This window comes from Nerophis ophidion, linkage group LG15, assembly GCF_033978795.1.
Source record: "Nerophis ophidion isolate RoL-2023_Sa linkage group LG15, RoL_Noph_v1.0, whole genome shotgun sequence".
NCBI lineage: Eukaryota > Metazoa > Chordata > Actinopteri > Syngnathiformes > Syngnathidae > Nerophis > Nerophis ophidion.
The window spans coordinates 4939396-4966995 of record NC_084625.1 but is presented as its reverse complement, the minus strand read 5'-3'; the positions used below and the strand labels follow the sequence as shown (position 1 = coordinate 4966995).

Genomic DNA, 27600 nt, shown 5'->3' with positions numbered 1-27600 from the left:
TAGTAGTAGTAGTAGTAGTAGTAGTAGTAGTAGTAGTAGTAGTAGTAGTAGTAGTAGTAGTAGTAGTAAAAGTAAAAGTAGCCAGGGAGCGGCACACGGTAGTAGTAGTAGTAGTAGTAATATTAGTAGTATTAGTCGTAGTATTACTCTCCTGAAGGAATAAATAAAATACTATCTAATCTAGTAGTAGTAGTAATAGTAGCCAGGGAGCCACACATCCACTCCATGTGGCAGGTCACTAACTTACTATGTCAGTAATAGTAGTTCTACTATTGCAACTATTTCTAGTAGTAGCAGTAGTAGTAATAGTAGTATTAGTAGTAGTAATAGTAGTATTAGTAGTAGTAATAGTAGCCAGGGAGCGGCACATGGTGGTTTTTTTTGGTTTAGTTTAGTTTATTAAGGATCCCCATTAGTCTACACCGCAGTGGAGACTATTCTTCCTGGGCTCCAGTGGTAGTAGTAGTAGTAGTAGTACTAGTAGTAGTAGTAGGCAGGGAGCAACATATCCTCTACATGTTACAGACATCAAACCTACTATGTTAGTAGTAGTACTGGGTACTACTACTACTACTACTACTAATAGTAGTAGTAGTAGTAGTAGTAAGCACTGAAGCAACATGTGACAGGTCATAAAATTACTATGTCAGTAGTAGTATAACTAGTAGTAGAGGTAGTAGTAGTAATACTACTACTAAGGCCGTAAACCTACTACGTCAGTAATAATAGTTCTACTGCTACTAGTAGTAGTATTAGGGTCATAAACCTACTAGGTCAGTAATAATAGTTCTACTGCTACTAGTAGTAGTATTAGGGTCATAAACCTACTAGGTCAGTAATAATAGTTCTACTGCTACTACTAGTAGTATTAGGGTCATAAACCTACTAGGTCAGTAATAATAGTTCTACTGCTACTACTAGTACTAGTATTAGGGTCATAAACCTACTAGGTCAGTAATAATAGTTCTACTGCTACTACTAGTAGTATTAGGGTCATAAACCTACTAGGTCAGTAATAATAGTTCTACTGCTACTAGTACTAGTATTAGGGTCATAAACCTACTAGGTCAGTGATAATAGTTCTACTGCTACTAGTAGTAGTGTTAGGGTCATAAACCTACTAGGTCAGTGATAATAGTTCTACTGCTACTAGTAGAATTAGGGTCATAAACCTACTAGGTCAGTAATAATAGTTCTACTGCTACTAGTAGAATTAGGGTCATAAACCTACTAGGTCAGTGATAACAGTACGACTCGTGGTAGCGGCAGTAACGAGCTATACGTAGCGTGACTACATTTCCCAGTATCTTGGCGAGTTTTTGAACGTGTAGCGACAACATATACTCGCGCCCAAAAAGTTTTTTACAGCAATTTTTTTTTTGGAACCGATTAAGAATCATTACAAACAGGAATCAGGATTCAATCGAAAAAAAAAAAATTGACCCCCCCAAGTATTTTACTTAGAGTAGAAACACTTTGTGGGACTCAACAAAAAGACATGCAACTGAATGGCAAAGACTCCTTCCCGACACGTGTAACAGCCAAATAGTCCAGGCCGCCATGTGGGTTGTGGGTACAACTCCCCCAGGCAACAAGGTGAAGGTGTTGTTGCTCACCGGCAGGGTCTTCACGCCACCCAGGACGAGGTGACGGCGTGCGCCTACCAGGCGGTGACGGTGGACCAGCAGTACCACGGGACTCCTGTGCAGGTCCGAGTGGTCATGGGCAAGGAGCCTCGCCACTTCCTGGCTATCTTCCGAGGAAAACTGATCATCTTCCAGGTGTGCTCTCCATATACACACAATAAAATGTATTGATATATTATAAATACAACTACAGTACAGTACAGTAGAGTACAAAATGATACGACCATATTTGGTGTGAGTACACATAAATTCTACAGTGTTACTGTTCCAACTGTGTGTAATGTTACAGTGGACAAAAAATATTCAATATACACTTGTAAAGAACATAATGTCATGGCTGTATTGAGTTTCCAATCATTTAATAATAATAATAATAATAATAGTGGATTTTATTTTTAAAAGCACTTTACATCGAGCAAACAACCTCAAGGTGCTCCAGTGTATTAAAAAAATTAAAAGATTAAAATAAAAATAAAAATAGAGCCTAATAGCTAAAACTAGCACACATTTATCTAAAAAAAACAAAACAAATTTTTTTATTTTGAAAAAAGAAGGGTTTTTAAGCCTTTTTAAAAAAGCATTCACAGTCTGTGGTGCCCTCGGGTGGTCAGGGAGAGTGTTCTACATTCTTCATTTCTACTACTCTTATTTCTTTCGTGATAGAGTGATTGGAGCACATACTTGTTGGTCACAAAAAAAAACATTTATGAAGATTGCTTCTTTCATGAATTTATTATGGCTCTACGGGAAATGTGCTGGGTCAAAAGTATACATACACTTGTAAAGAACATAATGTCATGACTGTCTTGAGTTTCCAATCATTTAATAATAATAATAATAATAATAATGGTACATTTTATTTGTAAAAACACTTTACATTGAGCAAGCAACCTCAAAGTTCTCCAGTGTATTAAAAAATGAAAAGAAAAGAAAAAAATAGAACAGCCTAATAACTAGAACTAGCACGCATATATGTGAGAAAAAAAAACATATATTTTTTTAAAGGGTTTTTAAGCCTTTTTTAAAAGCATTCACAGTCTGTGGTGCCCTCAGGTGGTCAGGGAAAGGGTTCTACATTCTTAATTTCTACAACTCTTATTTTTTTTGTGATAGAGTGATTAGAGCACATACTTGTTGGTCACAAAAAAAAACCTTCATGAAGTTTGCTTCTTTTATGAATTTATTATGGCTCCACGGGTAGTGTGCTGGGTCAAAAGTATACATACACTTGTAAAGAACATAATGTCATGACTGTCTTGAGTTTCCAATCATTTAATAATAATAATAATAATGGTAAATTTTATTTGTAAAAGCACTTTACATTGAGCAAGCAACCTCAAAGTTCTCCAGTGTATTAAAAAATGAAAAGAAAAAAAATAGAACAGCATAATAACTAGAACTAGCACGCATATATCTAAAAAAAAACTTCTTTTTTTTTAAAGGGTTTTTAAGCCTTTTTTAAAAGCATTCACAGTCTGTGGTGCCCTCGGGTGGTCAGGGAGAGTGTTTTACATTCTTAATTTCTACAACTCTTATTTTTTTTGTGATGGAGTGATTGGAGCACATACTTGTTGGTCACAAAAAAAAAATATTTATGAAGATTGCTTCTTTTATGAATTTATTATGACTCTACGGGAAATGTGCTGGGTCAAAAGTATACATACACTTGTAAAGAACATAATGTCATGACTGTTTTGAGTTTCCAATCATTTACTAATAATAATAATAATGGTAAATTTTATTTGTAAAAACACTTTACATTGAGCAAGCAACCTCAAAGTTCTCCAGTGTATTAAAAAATTAAAATAAAAAGCATTCACAGTCTGTGGTGCCCTCAGGTGGTCAGGGAGAGGGTTTTACATTCTTAATTTCTACAACTCTTTTTTTTTTTTTGTGATAGAGTGATTAGAACACATACTTGTTGGTCACTAAAAAAAGATTCATGAAGTTCGCTTCTTTTATGAATTTATTATGGCTCTACTGAAAATGCGCTGGGTCAAAAGTATACATACAGCAATGTTAATGTTTACTTACATGTCCCTTGGCAAGTTTCACTGCAATAAGGGGCTTTTGGTAGCCATCCACATGCTTCTGTTTGAATTTTTCACCACTCCTCTTGACAAAATTGGTGCAGTTCAGCCGCAGTCCTGACTTTAGCCGTGTGGACAATGCTGAAGAAACAAGTCCATGTCAGAAAACCAACACATTTAGCTGAACCGCACCAGTTCTGCCAAGAGGAGTGGTCAAAACTTCACAAATGTTTTTTTGTGACCAACAAGTATGGGCTCCAATCACTCTGTCACAAAAAAAAAACAAGAGTTGTAGAAATGAAGAATGTAGAACACTCTCCCTGACCAACTGAGGGCACCACAGACTGTGAATGCTTTTAAAAAGGCTTTAAAACCCTTCTTTAAAAAAGGGGGAAAAAAAGGCTTTTTTTTTTTTTTTTTTAGATATGTGTGCTAGTTCTAGCTATTAGGCTGTTCTGGTTTTTATTTATTTATTTATTTTTATTATCTTTTTATTTTTTAATACACTGTGCCACTTTGAGGTTGTTTGCTCAATGTAATGTGCTTTTATAAATAAAATCCATTATTATTATTATTATTATTATTATTAAGTGATTGGAAAATCAAGACAGCCATGACATTATGTTCTTTCCAAGTGTATGAAAACTTTTGACCGGGACTGTATCATATCCCGCATGCTATAGTAAAATATTATTATCATTATACTCCGTTTTGTCACATTTTCAGTAGACCCATAATAAATTTACAAAAGAAGCAAACTTCATGAATGTTTTTTGTGACCAACTAGTATGTCCTCCAATCACTCTATCACAAAAAAAAATAAGAGTTGTAGAAATTAAGAATGTGAAACCTTCTCCCTGACCACCTGAGCGTGCCGCAGACTGTGAATGCTTTTAAAGGCTTGAAAACCCTTCTTTAAAAAAAAAAGGCTTTCTTTTTTAAATATACGTGCTAGTTGTGGCTATTAGGCTGTTCTATTTTTTATTTATTTATTTTTACTATCTCTTTTTTTTTTAGTACACTGTAGCACTTTGAGGTTGTTTGATCAATGTAAAGTGATTTTACAAATAAAATCCATGATTATTATTATTATTAATATATGATTAAAACTTCAAAACAGCCATGACTTTATGTTTTTTCCAAGTATATGTAAACGTTTGACCACCACTGTATCATATCCCACATGTTATAGTAAAATATTATTATCATTGTACTCCGTTTTGTCACATTTTCAGTAGACCCATAATAAATTCACAAAAGAAGCAAACTTCATGAATGTTTTTTGTGACCAACAAGTATGTGCTCCAATCACTGTAGCACAAAAAAAAAAAATGTAGAAATGAAGAACGTAGAATGCTCTCTCTGACCTCCTGAGGGCACCACAGACTGTGAATGATTTTTAAAAAAGGCCTAAAAACCCTTCTTTTTTTAAAAAAAAACTTTTTTTTGTTAGATATATGCGTGTTAGTTCTAGCTATTAGGCTGTTCTAGTTTTTATTTTTTTATTATCTTTTTATTTCTGGTGTATAGGGCGGTACCGGACGGGCAGGCGTGGCCAGCCCAGTGGGCGGAGTCAGGCTCTTCCACGTCCGAGGCACCAGCGAGCTGAACACCAAAGCCACGGAGGTGGCGGCCCGAGCGTCGTCCCTCAACACCAACGACGTCTTCGTGCTGGAGACGGAGCAGGCGTGCTTCCTGTGGTACGGCAAGGTGGGTGCTGTCCAATCCTCGCCGCCGTCCTTCCAAAGGTGACGCGCTGGACTGTGGTCGTCCCTCAGGGTTGCAACGGCGACGAGCGGCTGATGGGAAAAGACGTGGCCGATGGTCTGTCCAAGCGGGACAAGCGGCTGGTGATGGAGGGACAAGAACCCGCCGACTTCTGGCTGGCTTTAGGGGGGAAGGCTCCGTACGCCAGTGACAAGAAGTACCTGCTCGCCATCTTGCCGCTCGCTCACCTGAAGGCGGTCCTCACAGAATATTTGTCTTTGTCAGCCTCCAGAGGGAGGAGCCTCTTCACAGTCCCCGCCTCTTCGAATGCTCCAATCAGACGGGACGCTTTCGGATGACCGAGGTGGACGACTTCGCCCAGAGCGACCTGGACGAGGAGGACGTCATGCTGCTGGACACCTGGGAGGAGGTGGGAGGAGTTACCTTGGCCCCGCCCCTTCGCTTCTGCGTCGGCCAATCACAGTCTAGGGTAGCGCAACGTGCGGCGCGGGGCACATTTTTTTGCGGCCCGCGGCACGTCGAAATGATACTATTCCCAAAAACAATAATACTATTACTAAAAACAATAATACTATTCCCAAAAACAAAGATACTATTACCAAAACAATGATACTATTACTAAAAACATAAAGACTATTCCCAAAAACATAGATACTATTACCAAAACAATAATACTATTCCAAAAAACAATGATACTATTCCCAAAAACAATGAAACTATTACCAAAAACAATGATACTATTACCGAAAACGATGATATTCTAACCAAAACAATGATGCTATTACCGAAAACAATGATACTATTACCAAAACACTGATCCAATTACCAAAAACAATGGTACTATTCCCAAAAACAATGATACTATTACCAAAAACAATAATACTATTACCGAAAACGATACTATAACCAAAAACAATTATTTTATTACCAAAAACAATGATTCTTTCCCAAAAACAATGATACTACTCCCAAAAACAATGATACTTCTACACAAAACAATGATGCTATTACCAAAAACAATAACACTATTACCAAAAACAATTATACTCTTACCAAAAACAATATTATTCCCAAAAACAATGATACTATTACCAAAAACATTGAAACTATTACCAAAAACAATGATACTCTTACCAAAAACAATATTATTCCCAAAAACAATGATACTATTACCAAAAACATTGAAACTATTACCAAAAACAATGATACTCTTACCAAAAACAATATTATTCCCAAAAACAACGATACTATTACCAAAAACATTGAAACTATTACAAAAACAATGATTCTATTACCAAAAGCATTTAAACTATTACCAAAAACAATAATTCTATTACCAAAAACAATGATGCTATTACCAAAAACAATAACACTATTACCAAAAACAATTATACTCTTACCAAAAACAATATTATTCCCAAAAACAATGATACTATTACCAAAAACATTGAAACTATTACCAAAAACAATGATACTCTTACCAAAAACAATATTATTCCCAAAAACAATGATACTATTACCAAAAACATTGAAACTATTACCAAAAACAATGATACTCTTACCAAAAACAATATTATTCCCAAAAACAACGATACTATTACCAAAAACATTGAAACTATTACAAAAACAATGATTCTATTACCAAAAGCATTTAAACTATTACCAAAAACAATAATTCTATTACCAAAAACAATGATACTATTACCAAAAACAATATTATTCCCAAAAAACAATGATACTATCACCAAAAACAATGACACTATTACCAAAAACATTGAAACTATTACCAAAAACAATGATTCTATTACCAAAAACTATGATACTATTACCAAAACAATGACACTATTCCCAAAAACAATGACACTATTACCAAAAATAATTATACTATTCCCCAAAACAATGATACCATTATCAAAAACAATACAATTCCCAAAAACAATGACACTATTCCCAAAAACAATGATACTATTCCCAAAAAGAATGATACCATTACCAAAACAACAATACAATTACCAAAAACAATGTTACTAGTCCCAAAAACAATGATACTATTACCAAAAAACAATGATACTATTACCAACATCAATGATACTATTCCCAAAACTAATGATACTATTACCAAAAACAATGAAACTGTTACCAAAAACAATGATACTATTACCATAAAATAATAATAGTGTTAAAAGTAAAAATTAAAAATAATAACCTATTTTCCCTTTTGGGTCCCTGGGACCTTTAGTGTGACTTTTTTTTTTAAACCAAAATTGTCTATAAAATAATAATGAGTCAAAAGCAATGTTTTTATGAATTATTTACCTATTTTAGGCTCCAATTACTTCATATCAAATATTATTTTTTGGGGGTTGAATATTAATATTATAAAATATTGCATATTTTGTGTTTTTGCTATTAAAAAACAGGGTTTTCTTTGGGGGGGAGGGACTTGTTTTTGTTGAAGCACTATTGTGTAAAGAATAAGCCTGAGTGTCCCGCTGCTGCCCCCTCAGGAACACGATGGTGTTGCAGCCAGTCCTCTCCAACAAAATGATACAGGTCGATGTTTGTCAGATTTTCCTGTGGGTGGGGAGCGCCGCCAACCAGTACGAGACCCAGGAGGCCTGGACCTGCGCCCGGGACTACTTGAGGACGCACCCGGCGGACCGAGACCTGGACACGCCCGTGGTCTTCGTCAAGCAGGGCTCGGAACCGCCCACCTTCACCGGCTGGTTCCACGCCTGGGACTCTCACAAGTGGAGCGTGAGTTGTGGAGCAGCAGAGGTGGCCCCCGCCCGCCCGCACTGACATCAGCTGTGGTCCACAGGGAGGAGACTCTTACCAGCTGACGAAGCACAAACTCAACCAGCAGACTTCTCTATCACACATCAGTCTGGTAAGTCAGCCATTATTCACACGTACTCATCTACCGTATCGTTTACCTGATATCATCCAAATTAACAGCCCGGGATGATATGTGCGTGCATGTGATATCATGTCTGATACAAGCAGTCCTGCATCACGTTCACTTGTGTGTGATATCATGTGCGATACAAGCAGCCCTGCATCACGTTCACTTGTGTGTGATATCATGTGCGATACAAGCAGCCCTGCGGCGTGGATGATGACACCACTACTAAGGATGTGGGAATTTCATACCATCCCAAACTTGTAATTTTTTTGGCTGATAACGCACTGATACTCGATATCAACATTGAATGAGGACACCACTACTAAAATGTGGAAATTTGATATCCTCCCATAATTTTTTTGCTGATATCGCACCGATAATCCGGTATCAATATTGAATGATGACACTACTACTAAGAATGTGGAAATTTGATATCATCCCAAACTTGTAATTTTTTTTGCTGATATCGCACCAATATCCTATATCAACATTGGATAAGGACACCACTACTAAAGATGTGGAAATTTGATATCATCCCAAACTTGTAATTTTTTTGCTGATATCGCACCAATACTCTACTGTATATCAACATTGGATGAGGACACCACTACTAAGGATGTGGAAATTTGATATCATCCCAAACCTGTGATTATTTCACTGATACTGCACCGATACTCCATACCAACATGGGATGAGGAGACCACTAATAAGGATGTGGAAATTTGATATCATCCCAAACTTGTAATTTTTTTTGCTGATATCGCACCAATATCCTATATCAACATTGGATAAGGACACCACTACTAAAGATGTGGAAATTTGATATCATCCCAAACTTGTAATTTTTTTTGCTGATATCACACCGATACTTGATATCAACATTGGATGAGGACACCACTACTAAGGATGTGGAAATTTGATATCATTCCAAAATTTTAATTTTTTCCTGATATCGCACCGATAATCTGATCTTTACATTGGATAATGACAACACTACTAAGGATGTGGACATTTGATATCATCCCAAACTTTTAATTTTTTGCTGATACCGCACCGATAATCTGATATCAACATTGGATAATGACACCACTACTAAGGATGTGGAAATTTGATATCATTCCAAAATTGTATTTTTTTCCTGATATCGCACCGATAATCTGATATCAACATTAGATAATGACAACACTACTAAGGATGTGGAAGTTTGATATCATCCCAAACTTGTAATTTTTTTGCTGATATCACGCTGATACTTGATATCAACATTAGATGAGGACACCACTACTAAGGATGTGAAAATTTGATATCATCCCAAACTTTTAATTTTTTGCTGATATCGCACCGATAATCTGATATCAACATTGGATAATGACAACACTACTAAGGATGTGGAAATTTGATATCATCCCAAAATTGTAGGTTTTTGCTGATATCGCACCGATAATCTGATATCAACATTAGATAATGACAACACTACTAAGGATGTGGAAGTTTGATATCATCCCAAACTTGTAATTTTTTTGCTGATATCACGCTGATACTTGATATCAACATTAGATGAGGACACCACTACTAAGGATGTGAAAATTTGATATCATCCCAAACTTTTAATTTTTTGCTGATATCGCACCGATAATCTGATATCAACATTGGATAATGACAACACTACTAAGGATGTGGAAATTTGATATCATCCCAAAATTGTAGGCTTTTGCTGATATCGCACCGATAATCTGATATCAACATTAGAAAATGACAACACTACTAAGGATGTGGAAGTTTGATATCATCCCAAACTTGTAATTTTTTTGCTGATATCACGCTGATACTTGATATCAACATTAGATGAGGACACCACTACTAAGGATGTGGAAATTTTATATCATCCCAAACTTTTAATTTTTTGCTGATATCGCACCGATAGTCTGATATCAACATTGGATAATGACAACACTACTAAGGATGTGGAAATTTTATGTCATCCCAAACTTGTAATTTTTTTTTCCTGATATTGCACCGATAATCTGATATCAACATTGGATAATGACAACACTACTAAGGATGTGGAAATTTTATATCATCCCAAACTTTTAATTTTTTGCTGATATCGCACCGATAGTCTGATATCAACATTGGATAATGACAACACTACTAAGGATGTGGAAATTTGATATCATCCCAAAATTGTAATTTTTTTTCCTGATATCGCACCGATAATCTGATATCAACATTGGATAATGACAACACTACTAAGGATGTGGAAATTTGATATCATCCCAAACTTGTAATTTTTTTTTCCTGATATTGCACCGATAATCTGATATCAACATTGGATAATGACAACACTACTAAGGATGTGGAAATTTGATATCATCCCAAACTTGTAATTTTTTTTTTCCTGATATTGCACCGATAATCTGATACCAACATGGGATGAGGACACCACTACTAAGGATGTGAAAATGTGATATCATCCCAAACTTGTAATTTTTTTTGCTAAAATCGCACAAATACTTGATATCAACATTGGTTGAGGACAATACTACTAAAGATGTGGAAATTTGATATCATCCCAAACTTGTATTTTTTTTTGCTAAAATTGCACAAATACTTGATATCAACATTGGTTGAGGACAATACTACTAAAGATGTGGAAATTTGATATCATCCCAAACTTGTATTTTTTTAGCTGATATCGCACTGATACCTGATATCAACTTTGTATGAGGACACCACTACTAAGGATGTGGAAATTTGATATCATCCCAAACTTGTAATTTTTTTTGCTGATATCGCACCGATACTTGATATCAACATTGGATGAGGACACCACTACTAAGGATGTGAAAATTTGATATCATCCCAAACTTGTAATTTTTTTTGCTGATATCGCACCGATAATCTGATATCAACATTGGATAATGACAACACTACTAAGGATGTGGAAATTTGATATCATCCCAAACTTGTAATTTTTTTTACTGATATCGCACCAATATCCTATATCAACATTGGATGAGGACACCACTACTAAGGATGTGGAAATTTGATATCATCCCAAAGTTGTAATTTTTTGCTCATATCGCACCGATACTTGATATCAACATTGGTTGAGGACAATACTACTAAAGATGTGGAAATTTGATATCATCCCAAACTTGTAATTTTTTTTGCTGATATCGCACCGATAATCTGATATCAACATTGGATAATGACAACACTACTAAGGATGTGGAAATTTGATATCATGCCAAACTTGTAATTTTTTTTACTGATATCGCACCAATATCCTATATCAACATTGGATGAGGACACCACTACTAAGGATGTGGAAATTTGATATCATCCCAAAGTTGTAATTTTTTGCTCATATCGCACCGATACTTGATATCAACATTGGTTGAGGACAATACTACTAAAGATGTGGAAATTTGATATCATCCCAAACTTGTAATTTTTTTGCTGATACCGCACCAATATCCTATACCAACATTGGATGAGGACACCACTACTATGGATGTGGAAATTTAATATCATCCTAAACCTGTGATTATTTTACTGATACTGCACCGATACTCCATACCAACATTGGATGAGGACACCACTAATAAGGATGTGGGAATTTTATATCATTCCAGACTTGTTATTTTTTTCTGATATTGCACCGATAATCTAAAATCAACATTGGATGAGAACACCACTACTAAGGATGTGGAAATTTGATATCATCCCAAAATTGTAATTTTTTTCCTGATATCGCACCGGTAATCTGATATCAACATTGGATAATGACAACACTACTAAAAATGTGGAAATTTGATATCATCCAAACTTGTAATTTTTTGCTGATATCGCACCGGTACTCTATATCAATATTGGATGAGAACACCACTACTAAAAATGTGGAAATTTGATATCATCCCAAACTTGTATTTTTTTTTTTTTGCTGATATCGCACTGATACCAGATAGCCACATTGTATGAGGACACCACTACTTAGGATGTGGAAATTGGATATCATCCCAAACTTGTATTTTTTTTACTGATATCGCACGAGTACTCTATATCAACATTGGATGAAGACCCCACTACTAAGGATGTGAAAATATGATATCATCCCAAACTTGTAATTTTTTTTGCTGATATCGCACCAATATCCTATATCAACATTGGATGAGGACACCACTACTATGGATGTGCAAATTTGATATCATCCCAGACTTGTAATTTTTTTTTTTGTTAAAATCGCACAAATACTTGATATCAACTTTGGTTGAGGACAATACTACTAAAGATGTGGAAATTTGATATCATCCCAAACTTCAAATTTTTTTTTGCTGATATCGCACTGATACTTGATATCAACATTGGATGAGGACATCACTACTAAGGATGTGGAAATTTGATATCACCCCAAACTTGTAATTTTTTTTGCTGATATCGCACTGATACTTGATATCAACATTGGATGAGGACACCACTACTAAGGATGTGGAAATTTGATATCATCCCAAACTTGTAATTTTTATGCTAAAATTGCACAAATACTTGATATCAACATTGGTTGAGGACAATACTACTAAAGATGTGGAAATTTGATATCATCCCAAACTTGTATTTTTTTTTTGCTATAATTGCACAAATACTTGATATCAACATTGGTTGAGGACAATACTACTAAAGATGTGGAAATTTGATATCATCCCAAACTTGTATTTTTTTTGCTGATATCGCACTGATACCTGATATCAACATGGGATGAGGACACCACTAATAAGGATGTGGGAATTTGATATCAACCCAAACCTGTAATTATTTTGCTGATACTGCACCGATACTCGATATCAACATGGGATAAGGACACCACTAATAAGGATGTGGAAATTTGATATCAACCCAAACCTGTAATTATTTTGCTGATACTGCACCGATACGCGATATCAACATGGGATGAGGACACCACTAATGAGGATGTGGAAATTTGATATCGTCCTAAATGTGTAATTTTTTTTGCTGGTATCGCACGGTGTGGAAATTAGCCAGGGTCAGTTTGACCTTGGAACAGACCAATTCTTAATTATTAGTTTCTTTTTGCTCACCCTGAAGATAAGTGTAAATAAGCATTGTGGTTCTTGCAGAACTTGAATGAGACCCAAGTGGACCCGGGCCCCGTGGGTGGTTACCCGGCTCCAGGGGGGCCCATTAGCCCCCCCGCAGCCTTCCGGGACCACGTGGGAGGGAGGTCCCCGCCCGCCAGCGACCCCAGCGGTCCCAGCGGTCCCAGCGGTCCCGGGATGAGCGTGGACCCCGAGCTGCTCATCCACAAGCCGGCCTCCGAGCTCCCGGAGGGCGTGGACCCGTCCCACAGGGAGGTGAGTACGCTTCTCTCTCCTGCTGTAATGTCGGGGGCGGCCCAGCAGGGGGCGACAGTGACGTGTCTCCCGTGTCGTGTGACCTCAGGACCACCTGTCGGACGCAGACTTCCGGCGGCTGCTCGGAACCGAGCGACTGGACTTCCGGCGCCTGGCCGCGTGGCGCCAGAAGGAACTGAAGAAGAAGGCGGGGCTTTTCTGAGGACTTGGCTGCGATTGCTCCTCATCTTAATTATTTATTGTGTGAATGCTCCCCACATGTGCTTTTCTTTCTTCTTCAGGTTGTGGCGCCCTCTACCTGCCACATTTTTCACCACATTCAAACCCTTCCAACTTCAAACTTTTCAGAAAAATTTCCCAGAATTCCAGGTTTTTCCTGGGACATTTTCCCATGCAAAATGAATTGGCCATTTTTCAAACTTCCACCATTTCCACATTTTTCAACCGATTCAACCCAGACCACCTTCAACATATTCCACTCATCCTGGAAATTTAAACTACCCTTTTTTCAAGTTCAGAAAAATTCCAGGATTTTCCAGAATTCCTGGTTTTCCAAAGCCCTTTTTCCACTCTTTTTTTTGGCGACTACTCCTTCCACATTTTTCAACCCACTTCAATCGTTCCATCGTCAAAACATTCCTCTTGTATATATAGAAAAAATATATATATATATGTATGTATATACATATATATATATATACATATATATATATTTATATATATATATGTATATATATATATATACATACATATATATATATATATATGTATGTATATATATATATATATATATACATATATATATATAAATACATATATATATTTATTGCACACACAGTATATTAGTTTAGTGTCTTTCAACTTTTACTTTCTAAAAAGCAGTGTCCTCTATAGTGGACATTTTTTCATATCATTTTTGGAAATGCAGTTTCTCAGAAAAGTTAACTCACAATTTAATTTTTTAATAAGTTAAATACCTGTGGTCAGTATAGCTCGGTTGGTAGAGTGGCCGTGCCAGCAACTTAAGGGTTGCAGGTTCGATCCCCGCTTCCGCCATCCTAGTCACTGCCGTTGTGTCCTTGGGCAAGACACTTTACCCACCTGCTCCCAGTGCCACCCACACTGGTTTAAATGTAACTTAGATATTGGGTGTCACTATGTAAAGCGCTTTGAGTCACTAGAGAAAAGCGCTATATAAATATGATTCACTTCACTTCACTTCACTCTTAATTAGGACAGAAAACAAAATAGTTTTTTTGAACTGGAAAAATTCACAATTTTCCCAAAATTCTAGGAATTCCGTAATAACATTTCTCAATTCAACATTTCCCGGCCAATTTGAAAAATTCCAACACCAACCATTTCAACTTATGCAGACCATTCAAGTTTTTTTTAAAATAATAATAAATAAATACAAATCCCCCTTTTCCCGACATTCCCAATTTTTGGGAAATTCTCATTGAAATCAATGGGACATTCTTCAAAGTTCCACAACTCCAAAATTTTTCATCTGATTGAAACGATTCCAACTTTTCAGCCTATTCGGGAATCGCGGGCTTTCTCTTGACAACTTCCAAAAATTCCCAGATTTCCCAGAATTCCAGGTTTTTCCGGGACATTTTCCCCTTACAAAATGGATTGGCCATTTTTCAAACGTCCACAATTTCCACATTTTTCAAAATATTACACTCATCCTGGGAATTCAAACCTATTTTTTTCTGAAGTTAAAAAAAAAAAAATCCAGGATTTTCCAGAATTCCTGGTTTTCCAAAGTCCTATTTTTACCCTTTTTTCTGTCGACGACTCCTTCCACATTTTTCAACCCACTTCAATCGTACCATCGTCAAAACATTCCTCTTAATCAGGACAAAAACAAAGTTGTTTTTTGAACTGGAATAATTCCCAGTTTTCCCAAAATTCAATTAGAAATGTTACATGTCAACATTTCTCAACCGATTTGAAAAATTCCAACACTATTTTGACGAATTCAGAACATTCAAGTTTTTAAACATTTTCCCAAAAATTCCCGCTTTTCCCGAAATTTCCATTGAAATCAATGGAACATTTTTCAAAGTTCCACAACTCCCACATTTGTTATCTGATTCAAACCTTTCCAACTCCAAAATATTCCGCCCGTTCAAAATTGTGTGCTGGCCAACAATTTCCCCGAATTTCCAGTTTTAAGGACATTTTCCCCATTCAAAATGAATGATCCGTTTTTTCAAACTTCCACAATTCCCACATTTTTCAAGCTTTTCAAACTATTCAACACATTCCAAGTTCCAAACCATTTTTCCTGATTTTCCTGGAACTCCAAACTCTTCAACATTCTTCCATTCTTTCAGTATTTCAGTTCAACTTCAGCACTGGAGCGTCCACACTCATCTCCTGATCTAATATTTCATCCAAAAAGCACTTGTTGGCATGTTTTTATTCCAGATGGTCAACTTGCACGTTAAAATAAAGTTATTATGAATAATTACGAATGACAGAATATAATGAAAAATGTGTCCTTGTAATATTTAATATTTGCTTTGATAACAACAGTTATTAAAAAGTCAGCATAAATTAAATCATTTCTTCCTTTCCAGCGCACACAACAACTCCTCCTTTTGTTCGCGTGTCCGCTTGCAGCTTTTTTTTCACGACACGCCGTCCAAGAGCATGACGTGCACGAAGAGGCCCGAGGCGGTGATGACGTCGCCGTTCTTGTTGAGAAGCGGAACGTGGCGATAACCTGCAGGAACAATCAATAATATTTTCTCCATAGAGAGTTGATGGAACATGTCTCAAAAAATTTGAATGGATTTTTAAGATCAATTATAATTCTAATTAATTAAAAGAGATTAATTGTGATTAAAAATAAATTATTGAGATACAATGCAATTTCAATTTATTATTGAGATTGACTGTAGTAAAATTAATCCTTGAAATTTATTGTAATTTGAATTTATTATTGAGATCAATTGAAATTTAACTATTAAATATATTTTAAAAATATTTAAATAAATTAAAAATATTTAAATATATGAAAAATAATTATTGGACTCAATTATAATTTAAATTCATTATTGAGATCAATTGAAATTGGAAATTAAATATGTTTTAAAACTATTTAAATATATTAAAAATAATTATTGGACTCAATTGTAATTTAAATTCATTATTTGGATCAATTGCAATTGAAAAGTAACTATTAAATATGTTTTAAAAATATTTACATATATTAAAAATAGTTATTGGACTCAATTGTAATTTAACTTAATTATTGAGATCAATTGAAATAGAAAATTAACTAATAAATATATTTAAAACATATTTAAATATATTACAAATATTTAAATATATTACAAATAATTATTGGACTCAATTGTGATTCAAATTCATTATTGAAATAAAAAATTAACTATTAAATATATTAAGAATAATTATTGGACTCAATTTTAATTTAAATTCATTATTGAGATCAATTGAAATTGAAAATTAACAATCAAATATGTTTAAAAAAATATTAAATATATAAAAATATTTAAATATATTCAAAAATAATTATTGGACTCAATTGTAATTTAAATTCATTATTGAGAGCAATTGAAATGGAAAATTAACTATTAAATATGTTTAAAAAACTATTAAATATATTAAAAATATTTAAATATATTCAAAAATAATTATCGGACTCAATTGTAATTTAAATTCATTATTGAGATCAATTGAAATTGAAAATTAACAATCAAATATGTTAAAAAAAATATTAAATATATTAAAAATATTTAAATATATTCAAAAATAATTATTGGACTCAATTGTAATTTAAATTCATTATTGAGAGCAATTGAAATGGAAAATTAACTATTAAATATGTTTAAAAAATATTTAAATATATTAAAAATAATTATTGGACTTAATTGTAATTTAAATTCATTATTGAGATCAATTGAAATCAAAAATTAACTATTAAATATATTAAGAATAATTATTGGACTCAATTGTAATTTGAATTCATTATTGAGATCAATTGAAATTGAAAATTAACAATCAAATATGTTTAAAAAATTATTAAATATATTAAAAATATTTAAATATATTCAAAAATAATTATTGGACTCAATTGAAATTTAAATTCATTATTGAGAGCAGTTGAAATGGAAAATTAAATATTAAATATGTTTGAAAAATATTTAAATATATTAAAAATAATTATTGGACTTAATTGTAATTTAAATTCATTATTGAGATAAATTGAAATGTAAAGTTAACAATTAAATATGTTTAAAATATTTAAATATATTAAAAATATTTACATATATTAAAAAATAGTTATTGGACTCAATTGTAATTTAAATTGATTATTGAGATCAATTGAAATAGAAACTTAAATATTAAATATATTTCAAAAATATTTAAATATATTACAAATATTTAAATATATTACAAATAATTATTGGACTCAATTGTAATTTAAATTCATTATTGAGATCATTTGAAATTGAAAATTAACTATTAAATATGTTTTAAAATATTTAAATATATTAAAAATATTTACATATATTAAAAATAATTATTGGACTCAATTGTAATTTAAATTAATTATTGAGATCAATTCAAATTGAAAATTAACTATTAAATATGTTTTAAAAATATTTAAATATATTAAAAACATTTAAATATAGTTTAAAAAATTATTGGACTCAATTGTAATTTAACTTATTTATTGAGATCAATTGAAATAGAAACTTAAATATTAAATATATTTTAAAAATATTTAAATATATTACAAATATTTAAATATATTACAAATAATTATTGGACTCAATTGTAATTTAACTTATTTATTAAGATCAATTGAAATAGAAACTTAAATATTAAATATATTTAAAAAAATATTTAAATATATTACAAATAATTATTGGACTCAATTGTAATTTAAATTCATTATTGAGATCAATTGAAATTGAAAATTAACTATTAAATATATTTTTAAAAAATATTAAAATATATTAAAAATATTTAAATAGAATAAGAATAATTATTGGACTCAATTGTAATTTAAATTCATTATTGAGATCAATTAAAATGTATCATTCAGACTGATTGTTGTAAAATAAATGATCGAACATGATTGTGATTTCAATTTATCATTGAAATCAATTTAATTGAAATTTGTTATTTTGATCAATCGTAATTGTAGATTGAAATTAAAAATGAACTATTAAATCAATTGCAATTTAAAAACGAATTATTGGACTTAAATGTATCTTAAATTCATTCTAGGGATGATCAATTGAACATCCAAAATTTTCATTGAATCAGTTGGAATTTTTAAATAATTATTGAAATTAATTGCAATCACTACATTGCAATTTTAATTAATTATGCAGATCAATTGTAATTCACTTTTATTCAGATCACTTGGAATTTAAATTAATTTTCCCTTTACTGAGATCAATTGAACATAAAAAATTGATTATTAATTTACAATAAAATTAATTTTTGATAAATTGTAATGAAAATGGATTGAAATTACAAATGAATTGAGGTTAATTGTATTTTAAAGTTCATTAGTGGGATCGATTAATTATTACATCAGCTGTCATTAAAAAAATAATGATTGAGATCTGTTGTAATTTAAAACTAATTGAGATCAATTGAAATCTGTGGCGTTTAAAAGAGGAATAATGTTAAAAAACAACAACAACACACAGTTGAAAATGATCATGGAGGGTCTTCTTTACCGTTCTGCAGACTTGTGAGTGGGAGGCAGAATTGTCCCACCAGGTCGTTCTGGGACGTGGTGTCGTGGTCTTCCACCACAAACCTCACCAGGGCCAGATCAGGGACCAGGATGCTGAACTCGAACCGCTCGTTCCACATGGGGTTGAACCCTGCACCCCGGGGTCGGATCATGACTGACACGGTGTGTGTGTGTGTGTGTGTTGTTGTATTTCTGCCCTTCTTGAGACATCAACAATGAAAAGTAGCTTCCATAAGAGGAGGAAGTGCTCCCTCTCCGGTCAACATATGAAATAACAAGTGTGTGTAAGAAATTGAAATGTGCCCCATTTGGCCAAAATTAATTTAAAATGAAATAAAAATGTATATAGAGACATACTGGAATAACTTGAAGTAATTAACGAAGATTAAAAACCAATTACAAACAAAAAATTAACTAAAATCAGTCTTTTTCTCAAAATGTGTCGACTTTTTGCTTATAAAATTGGGAACAATTTCCCATATTCTTTCTGTTTCTGTAATATTCCAATATATTCTTGAAAAATTATCAATTTTTGTTGTAAAATGTTTACTTTTTAATGCAAAATGGTGACACGTGTCATATACATTTCTGACTTTTATCACAATATCGACGATTTTTTTGTCGTTCTCGTAAAACTGTGAAAATGTGACTTTTGCCGAGCAAAATTCCTATTATTGTAATATTGCCAAAATGTTCAAGTTTTCTCATAAAATTCTGACTTTTGGAAAGGAAAATTCTGATTATTTTTACAATATTGCCATAATTTGTATGTTTTCTCATAAAATGGTGACTTTTGTCGAGTAAAATTGCGACTCTTCATAAAATTGTGAACATTTTTGAGTAAAATAATGACTTATGTCATAATTTTGCCCAGCAAAATTCCGATATCATAATATTGCCAACATTTTTAAGTTTTCTTAAATTTGTTTTGACTTTTGTCGGGTACAATTACGACTTTCTTCATAAAATTGCCCAAATTTGAAGCTTTTCTCATCAAATTGTGACTTTTGTCGAGTAAAATTGAGACTCTTTTCATAAAATTGTGAACATTTTTGAGTTAACAAATGACTCATGTCATAATTTTGCCCAGCAAAATTCCGATATCATAATATTGCCAACATTTTTAAGTTTTCTTAAAAAATGTTTAACTTTTGTCGGGTACAATTACGACTTTCTTCATAAAATTGCCCAAATTCGACGCTTTTCTCATAAAATTGTGACTTTTGTCGAGTAAAATTGCGACTCTTTTCATAAAATTGTGAACATTTTTGAGTTAACAAATGACTCATGTCATAATTTTGCCCAGCAAAATTCTGATATCATAATATTGCCAACATTTTTAAGTTTTCTTAAAAAATGTTTAACTTTTGTCGAGTACAATTACGACTTTCTTCATAAAATTGCCCAAATTTGAAGCTTTTCTTGTAAAATTGCGACTGTTATTGAGTAAAATTCCAACTTTTATCATATTATTGCACAAATGCTCAGTTTTTCTTGTAAAATGTTGACTTGCGTTGAGTAAAATGACGACTTTTATCATAATACTGCCAACATTCTAAGTTTTTTTTGTGAAATTGTGACCTTTTTCGTGTGAAATTCCAACTCATTTTTCACAACAAGCTTTTTTATATTTGCATAGTATTTATGTATTATTTATGTTGTAAATACATTTCTTTCAAGAAGGTAACAAATACAAGAATGTGTGTGTGTGTGTGTGTGTGTGTGTGTGTGTGTGTGTGTGTGTGTGTGTGTGTGTGTGTGTGTGTGTGTGATCTTGTATTCCTGCCCTTCTTGAGACATCAACAATGAAAAGTAGCTTCCATAAGAGGAGGAAGTGCTCCCTCTCCGGTCAACATATGAAATAACAAGTGTGTGTAAGAAATTGAAATGTGCCCCATTTGGCCAAAATTAATTTAAAATGAAATAAATATGTATATAGAGACATACTGGAATAACTTGAAGTAATTAACGAAGATTAAAAACCAATTACAAGCAAAACATTTACTAAAATCAGTCTTTTTCTCACAGGGTGTTGACTTTTTTCTTATAAAATTGGGAACAATTTCCCATATTATTTCTGTTTCTGTAATACTGCAATATATTCTTGAAAAATTATCAATTTTTAATGTAAAATGTTTACTTTTTAATGCAAAATGGTGACACGCGTCATATACATTTCTGACTTTTATCACAATATCGACAATTTTGTTGTCGTTCTCGTAAAAGTGTGAAAATTTGACTTTGGCCAAGCAAAATTCCAATTATTGTAATATTGCCAAAATGTTGAAGTTTTCTCATAAAATTCTGACTTTTGCAAAGGAAAATTCCGATTATTTTTACAATATTGCCAACATTTGTATGTTTTCTCATAAAATTGTGACTTTTGTCGAGTAAAATTGCGACTCTTTTCATAAAATTGTGAACATTTTTGAGTAAAATAATGACTTATCTCATAATTTTGCACAGCAAAATTCCGATATCATAACATTGCCGACATTTTTAAGTTTTCTTAAATTTTTTTAAAACTTTTGTCGAGTACAATTACGACTTTCTTCATAAAATTGCCCAAATTTGTATGTTTTCTCATAAAATTGTGACTTTTGTCGAGTAAAATTGCGACTCTTTTCATAAAATTGTGAACATTTTTGAGTTAACAAATGACTTATGTCATAATTTTGCACAGCAAAATTCCGATATAATATTGCCAACATTTTTAAGTTTTCTTAAAATTTTTTAAACTTTTGTCGGGTACAATTACGACTTTCTTCATAAAATTGCCCAAATTTGAAGCTTTTCTCATAAAATTGTGACTTTTGTCGAGTAAAATTGCGACTCTTTTCATAAAATTGTGAACATTTTTGAGTAAAATAATGACATGTCATAATTTTGCCCAGCAAAATTCCGATATCATAATATTGCCAACATTTTTAAGTTTTCTTAATTTTTTTTTAACTTTTGTCGGGTACAATTACGACTTTCTTCATAAAATTGCCCAAATTTGAAGCTTTTCTTGTAAAATTGCGATTGTTATTGAGTAAAATTCCAACTTTTATCATAATATTGCAGAAATGCTCAGTTTTTCTTGTAAAATGTTGACTTGCGTTGAGTAAAATGACAACTTTTATTATAATACTGACAACATTCAAAGTTTTTCCTGTTAAATTCCAACAAATATTTCACAACAAGCTTTTTTATATTTGCATAGTATTTATGTATTATTTATGTTGTAAATACATTTCTTTCAAGAAGGTAACAAATACAAGAGTGTGTGTTTGTGTGTTTGTGTGTGTGTGTGTGTGTTTGTGTGTGTGTGTGTGTGTGTGTGTGTTGTATTTCTGCCCTTCTTGAGACATCAACAATGAAAAGTAGCTTCCATAAGAGGAGGAAGTGCTCCCTCTCCGGTCAACATATGAAATAACAAGTGTGTGTAAGAAATTGAAATGCGCCCCATTTGGCCAAAATTAATTTAAAATGAAATAAATATATATATAGAGACATACTGGAATAACTTGAAGTAATTAACGAAGATTAAAAACCAATTACAAACAAAAAATGAACTAAAATCAGTCCTTTTCTCACAATGTGTTGACTTTTTTGCTTATAAAATTGGGAACAAGTTCCCATATTCTTTCTGTTTCTGTAATATTGCAATATATTCTTGAAAAATGATAAATTTTTTATGTAAAATGTTTACTTTTTAATGCAAAATGGTGACACGTGTCATATACATTTCTGACTTTTATCACAATATCGACGATTTTTTTGTCGTTCTTGTAAAACTGTGAAAATGTGACTTGCCGAGCAAAATTCCTATTATTGTAATATTGCCAAAATGTTCAAGTTTTCTCATAAAATTCTGACTTTTGCCAAGCAAAATTCCGATTATTATTACAATATTGCCAAAATTTGTATGTTTTCTCACAAAATTGTGACTTTTGTCGAGTAAAATTGCGACTCTTTTCATAAAATTGTGAACATTTTTGAGTAAAATAATGACTTATCTCATAATTTTGCACAGCAAAATTCCGATATCATAATATTGCCAACATTTTTAAGTTTTCTTAAAAAATGTTTAACTTTTGTCGAGTACAATTACGACTTTCTTCATAAAATTGCCCAAATTTGAAGCTTTTCTTGTAAAATTGCGATTGTTATTGAGTAAAATTCCAACTTTTATCATATTATTGCACAAATGCGCAGTTTTTCTTGTAAAATGTTGACTTGCGTTGAGTAAAATGACGACTTTTATTATAATACTGCCAACATTCTAAGTTTTTCTTGTGAAATTGTGACCTTTTTCGTGTGAAATTCCAACTCATTTTTCACAACAAGCTTTTTTATATTTGCATAGTATTTATGTATTATTTATGTTGTAAATACACTTCTTTCAAGAAGGTAACAAATACAAGAATGTGTGTGTATGTGTGTGTGTGTGTGTGTGTGTGTGTGTGTGTGTGTGTGTGTGTGTGTGTGTGTGTGTGTGTGTGTGTGTGTGTGTGTGTGTGTGTGTGATCTTGTATTTCTGCCCTTCTCTTTGACATCAACAATGAAAAGTAGCTTCCATAAGAGGAGGAAGTGCTCCCTCTCCGGTCAACATATGAAATAACAAGTGTGTGTAAGAAATTGAAATGTGCCCCATTTGGCCAAAATTAATTTAAAATGAAATAAATATGTATATAGAGACATACTGGAATAACTTGAAGTAATTAACGAAGATTAAAAACCAATTACAAGCAAAACATTTACTAAAATCAGTCTTTTTCTCACAGGGTGTTGACTTTTTTCTTATAAAATTGGGAACAATTTCCCATATTATTTCTGTTTCTGTAATACTGCAATATATTCTTGAAAAATTATCAATTTTTAATGTAAAATGTTTACTTTTTAATGCAAAATGGTGACACGCGTCATATACATTTCTGACTTTTATCACAATATCGACAATTTTGTTGTCGTTCTCGTAAAAGTGTGAAAATTTGACTTTGGCCAAGCAAAATTCCAATTATTGTAATATTGCCAAAATGTTGAAGTTTTCTCATAAAATTCTGACTTTTGCAAAGGAAAATTCCGATTATTTTTACAATATTGCCAACATTTGTATGTTTTCTCATAAAATTGTGACTTTTGTCGAGTAAAATTGCGACTCTTTTCATAAAATTGTGAACATTTTTGAGTAAAATAATGACTTATCTCATAATTTTGCACAGCAAAATTCCGATATCATAACATTGCCGACATTTTTAAGTTTTCTTAAATTTTTTTAAAACTTTTGTCGAGTACAATTACGACTTTCTTCATAAAATTGCCCAAATTTGTATGTTTTCTCATAAAATTGTGACTTTTGTCGAGTAAAATTGCGACTCTTTTCATAAAATTGTGAACATTTTTGAGTTAACAAATGACTTATGTCATAATTTTGCACAGCAAAATTCCGATATAATATTGCCAACATTTTTAAGTTTTCTTAAAATTTTTTAAACTTTTGTCGGGTACAATTACGACTTTCTTCATAAAATTGCCCAAATTTGAAGCTTTTCTCATAAAATTGTGACTTTTGTCGAGTAAAATTGCGACTCTTTTCATAAAATTGTGAACATTTTTGAGTAAAATAATGACATGTCATAATTTTGCCCAGCAAAATTCCGATATCATAATATTGCCAACATTTTTAAGTTTTCTTAATTTTTTTTTAACTTTTGTCGGGTACAATTACGACTTTCTTCATAAAATTGCCCAAATTTGAAGCTTTTCTTGTAAAATTGCGATTGTTATTGAGTAAAATTCCAACTTTTATCATAATATTGCACAAATGCTCAGTTTTTCTTGTAAAATGTTGACTTGCGTTGAGTAAAATGACAACTTTTATTATAATACTGACAACATTCAAAGTTTTTCCTGTTAAATTCCAACAAATATTTCACAACAAGCTTTTTTATATTTGCATAGTATTTATGTATTATTTATGTTGTAAATACATTTCTTTCAAGAAGGTAACAAATACAAGAGTGTGTGTTTGTGTGTTTGTGTGTGTGTGTGTGTGTTTGTGTGTGTGTGTGTGTGTGTGTGTGTTGTATTTCTGCCCTTCTTGAGACATCAACAATGAAAAGTAGCTTCCATAAGAGGAGGAAGTGCTCCCTCTCCGGTCAACATATGAAATAACAAGTGTGTGTAAGAAATTGAAATGCGCCCCATTTGGCCAAAATTAATTTAAAATGAAATAAATATATATATAGAGACATACTGGAATAACTTGAAGTAATTAACGAAGATTAAAAACCAATTACAAACAAAAAATGAACTAAAATCAGTCCTTTTCTCACAATGTGTTGACTTTTTTGCTTATAAAATTGGGAACAAGTTCCCATATTCTTTCTGTTTCTGTAATATTGCAATATATTCTTGAAAAATGATAAATTTTTTATGTAAAATGTTTACTTTTTAATGCAAAATGGTGACACGTGTCATATACATTTCTGACTTTTATCACAATATCGACGATTTTTTTGTCGTTCTTGTAAAACTGTGAAAATGTGACTTGCCGAGCAAAATTCCTATTATTGTAATATTGCCAAAATGTTCAAGTTTTGTCATAAAATTCTGACTTTTGCCAAGCAAAATTCCGATTATTATTACAATATTGCCAAAATTTGTATGTTTTCTCACAAAATTGTGACTTTTGTCGAGTAAAATTGCGACTCTTTTCATAAAATTGTGAACATTTTTGAGTAAAATAATGACTTATCTCATAATTTTGCACAGCAAAATTCCGATATCATAATATTGCCAACATTTTTAAGTTTTCTTAAAAAATGTTTAACTTTTGTCGAGTACAATTACGACTTTCTTCATAAAATTGCCCAAATTTGAAGCTTTTCTTGTAAAATTGCGATTGTTATTGAGTAAAATTCCAACTTTTATCATATTATTGCACAAATGCGCAGTTTTTCTTGTAAAATGTTGACTTGCGTTGAGTAAAATGACGACTTTTATTATAATACTGCCAACATTCTAAGTTTTTCTTGTGAAATTGTGACCTTTTTCGTGTGAAATTCCAACTCATTTTTCACAACAAGCTTTTTTATATTTGCATAGTATTTATGTATTATTTATGTTGTAAATACACTTCTTTCAAGAAGGTAACAAATACAAGAATGTGTGTGTATGTGTGTGTGTGTGTGTGTGTGTGTGTGTGTGTGTGTGTGTGTGTGTGTGTGTGTGTGTGTGTGTGTGTGTGTGTGTGTGTGTGTGTGTGTGTGTGTGTGTGTGTGATCTTGTATTTCTGCCCTTCTCTTTGACATCAACAATGAAAAGTAGCTTCCATAAGAGGAGGAAGTGCTCCCTCTCCGGTCAACATATGAAATAACAAGTGTGTGTAAGAAATTGAAATGCGCCCCCTTTGGCCAAAATTAATTTAAAATGAAATAAATATGTATATAGAGACATACTGGAATAACTTGAAGTAATTAACGAAGATTAAAAACCAATAACAAGCAAAAAAATTACTAAAATCAGTCTTTTTCTCACAATGTGTCGACTTTTTTGCTTATAAAATTGGGAACAAGTTCCCATATTATTTCTGTTTCTGTAATATTGCAATATATTCTTGAAAAATGATAAATTTTTTATGTAAAATGTTTACTTTTTAATGCAAAATGGTGACACGGTTCTGACTTTTATCACAATATTGCCAATTTTTTGTCGTTCTTGTAAAACTGTGAAAATTTGACTTTTGCCAAGCAAAATTCCATTTATTGTAATATTGCCAAAATGTTCAAGTTTTGTCATAAAATTCTGACTTTTGCCAAGCAAAATTCCGATTGTTATTACAATATTGCCAACATTTGTATGTTTTCTCATAAAATTGTGACTTTTGTCGAGTAAAATTGCGACTCTTTTCATAAAATTGTGAACATTTTTGAGTTAACAAATGACTTATGTCATAATTTTGCACAGCAAAATTCCGATATCATAATATTGCCAACATTTTTAATTTTTCTTAAAATTTTTTTAACTTTTGTCGGGTACAATTATGACTTTCTTCATAAAATTGCCCAAATTTGAAGCTTTTCCCATAAAATTGTGACTTTTGTCGAGTAAAATTGCGACCCTTTTCATAAAATTGTGAACATTTTTGAGTAAAATAATGACTTATGTCATAATTTTG

At 32.2% G+C, this 27600-nt stretch overlaps 2 protein-coding genes across 6 annotated transcripts in view; one reads left to right on the top strand and one right to left on the bottom strand.

The window, feature by feature from the left end:
- vill (villin-like) overlaps positions 1-16254 on the top strand; it is a 58294-nt gene extending 42040 nt beyond the window's left edge. For all 3 annotated transcript variants that reach the window (XM_061921269.1, XM_061921270.1, XM_061921271.1), the window contains 8 exons: positions 1623-1781; positions 5207-5386; positions 5455-5600; positions 5669-5813; positions 7973-8161; positions 8226-8294; positions 13448-13681; positions 13770-16254. In XM_061921269.1, the coding sequence (XP_061777253.1) occupies positions 1623-1781; positions 5207-5386; positions 5455-5600; positions 5669-5813; positions 7973-8161; positions 8226-8294; positions 13448-13681; positions 13770-13883 (1236 nt within the window). In that variant the 3' untranslated portion in view covers positions 13884-16254. The remainder of the gene's footprint in view (positions 1-1622; positions 1782-5206; positions 5387-5454; positions 5601-5668; positions 5814-7972; positions 8162-8225; positions 8295-13447; positions 13682-13769) is intronic.
- The window catches only part of plcd1a (phospholipase C, delta 1a), an 88226-nt gene continuing 76723 nt past the window's right edge, over positions 16098-27600 (bottom strand). For all 3 annotated transcript variants that reach the window (XM_061921273.1, XM_061921274.1, XM_061921272.1), the window contains 2 exons: positions 19417-19566; positions 16098-16418 (listed from right to left, as the gene is read on the bottom strand). In XM_061921273.1, coding sequence (XP_061777257.1) covers positions 16324-16418; positions 19417-19566 — 245 coding nt within the window. In that variant the 3' untranslated portion in view covers positions 16098-16323. The remainder of the gene's footprint in view (positions 16419-19416; positions 19567-27600) is intronic.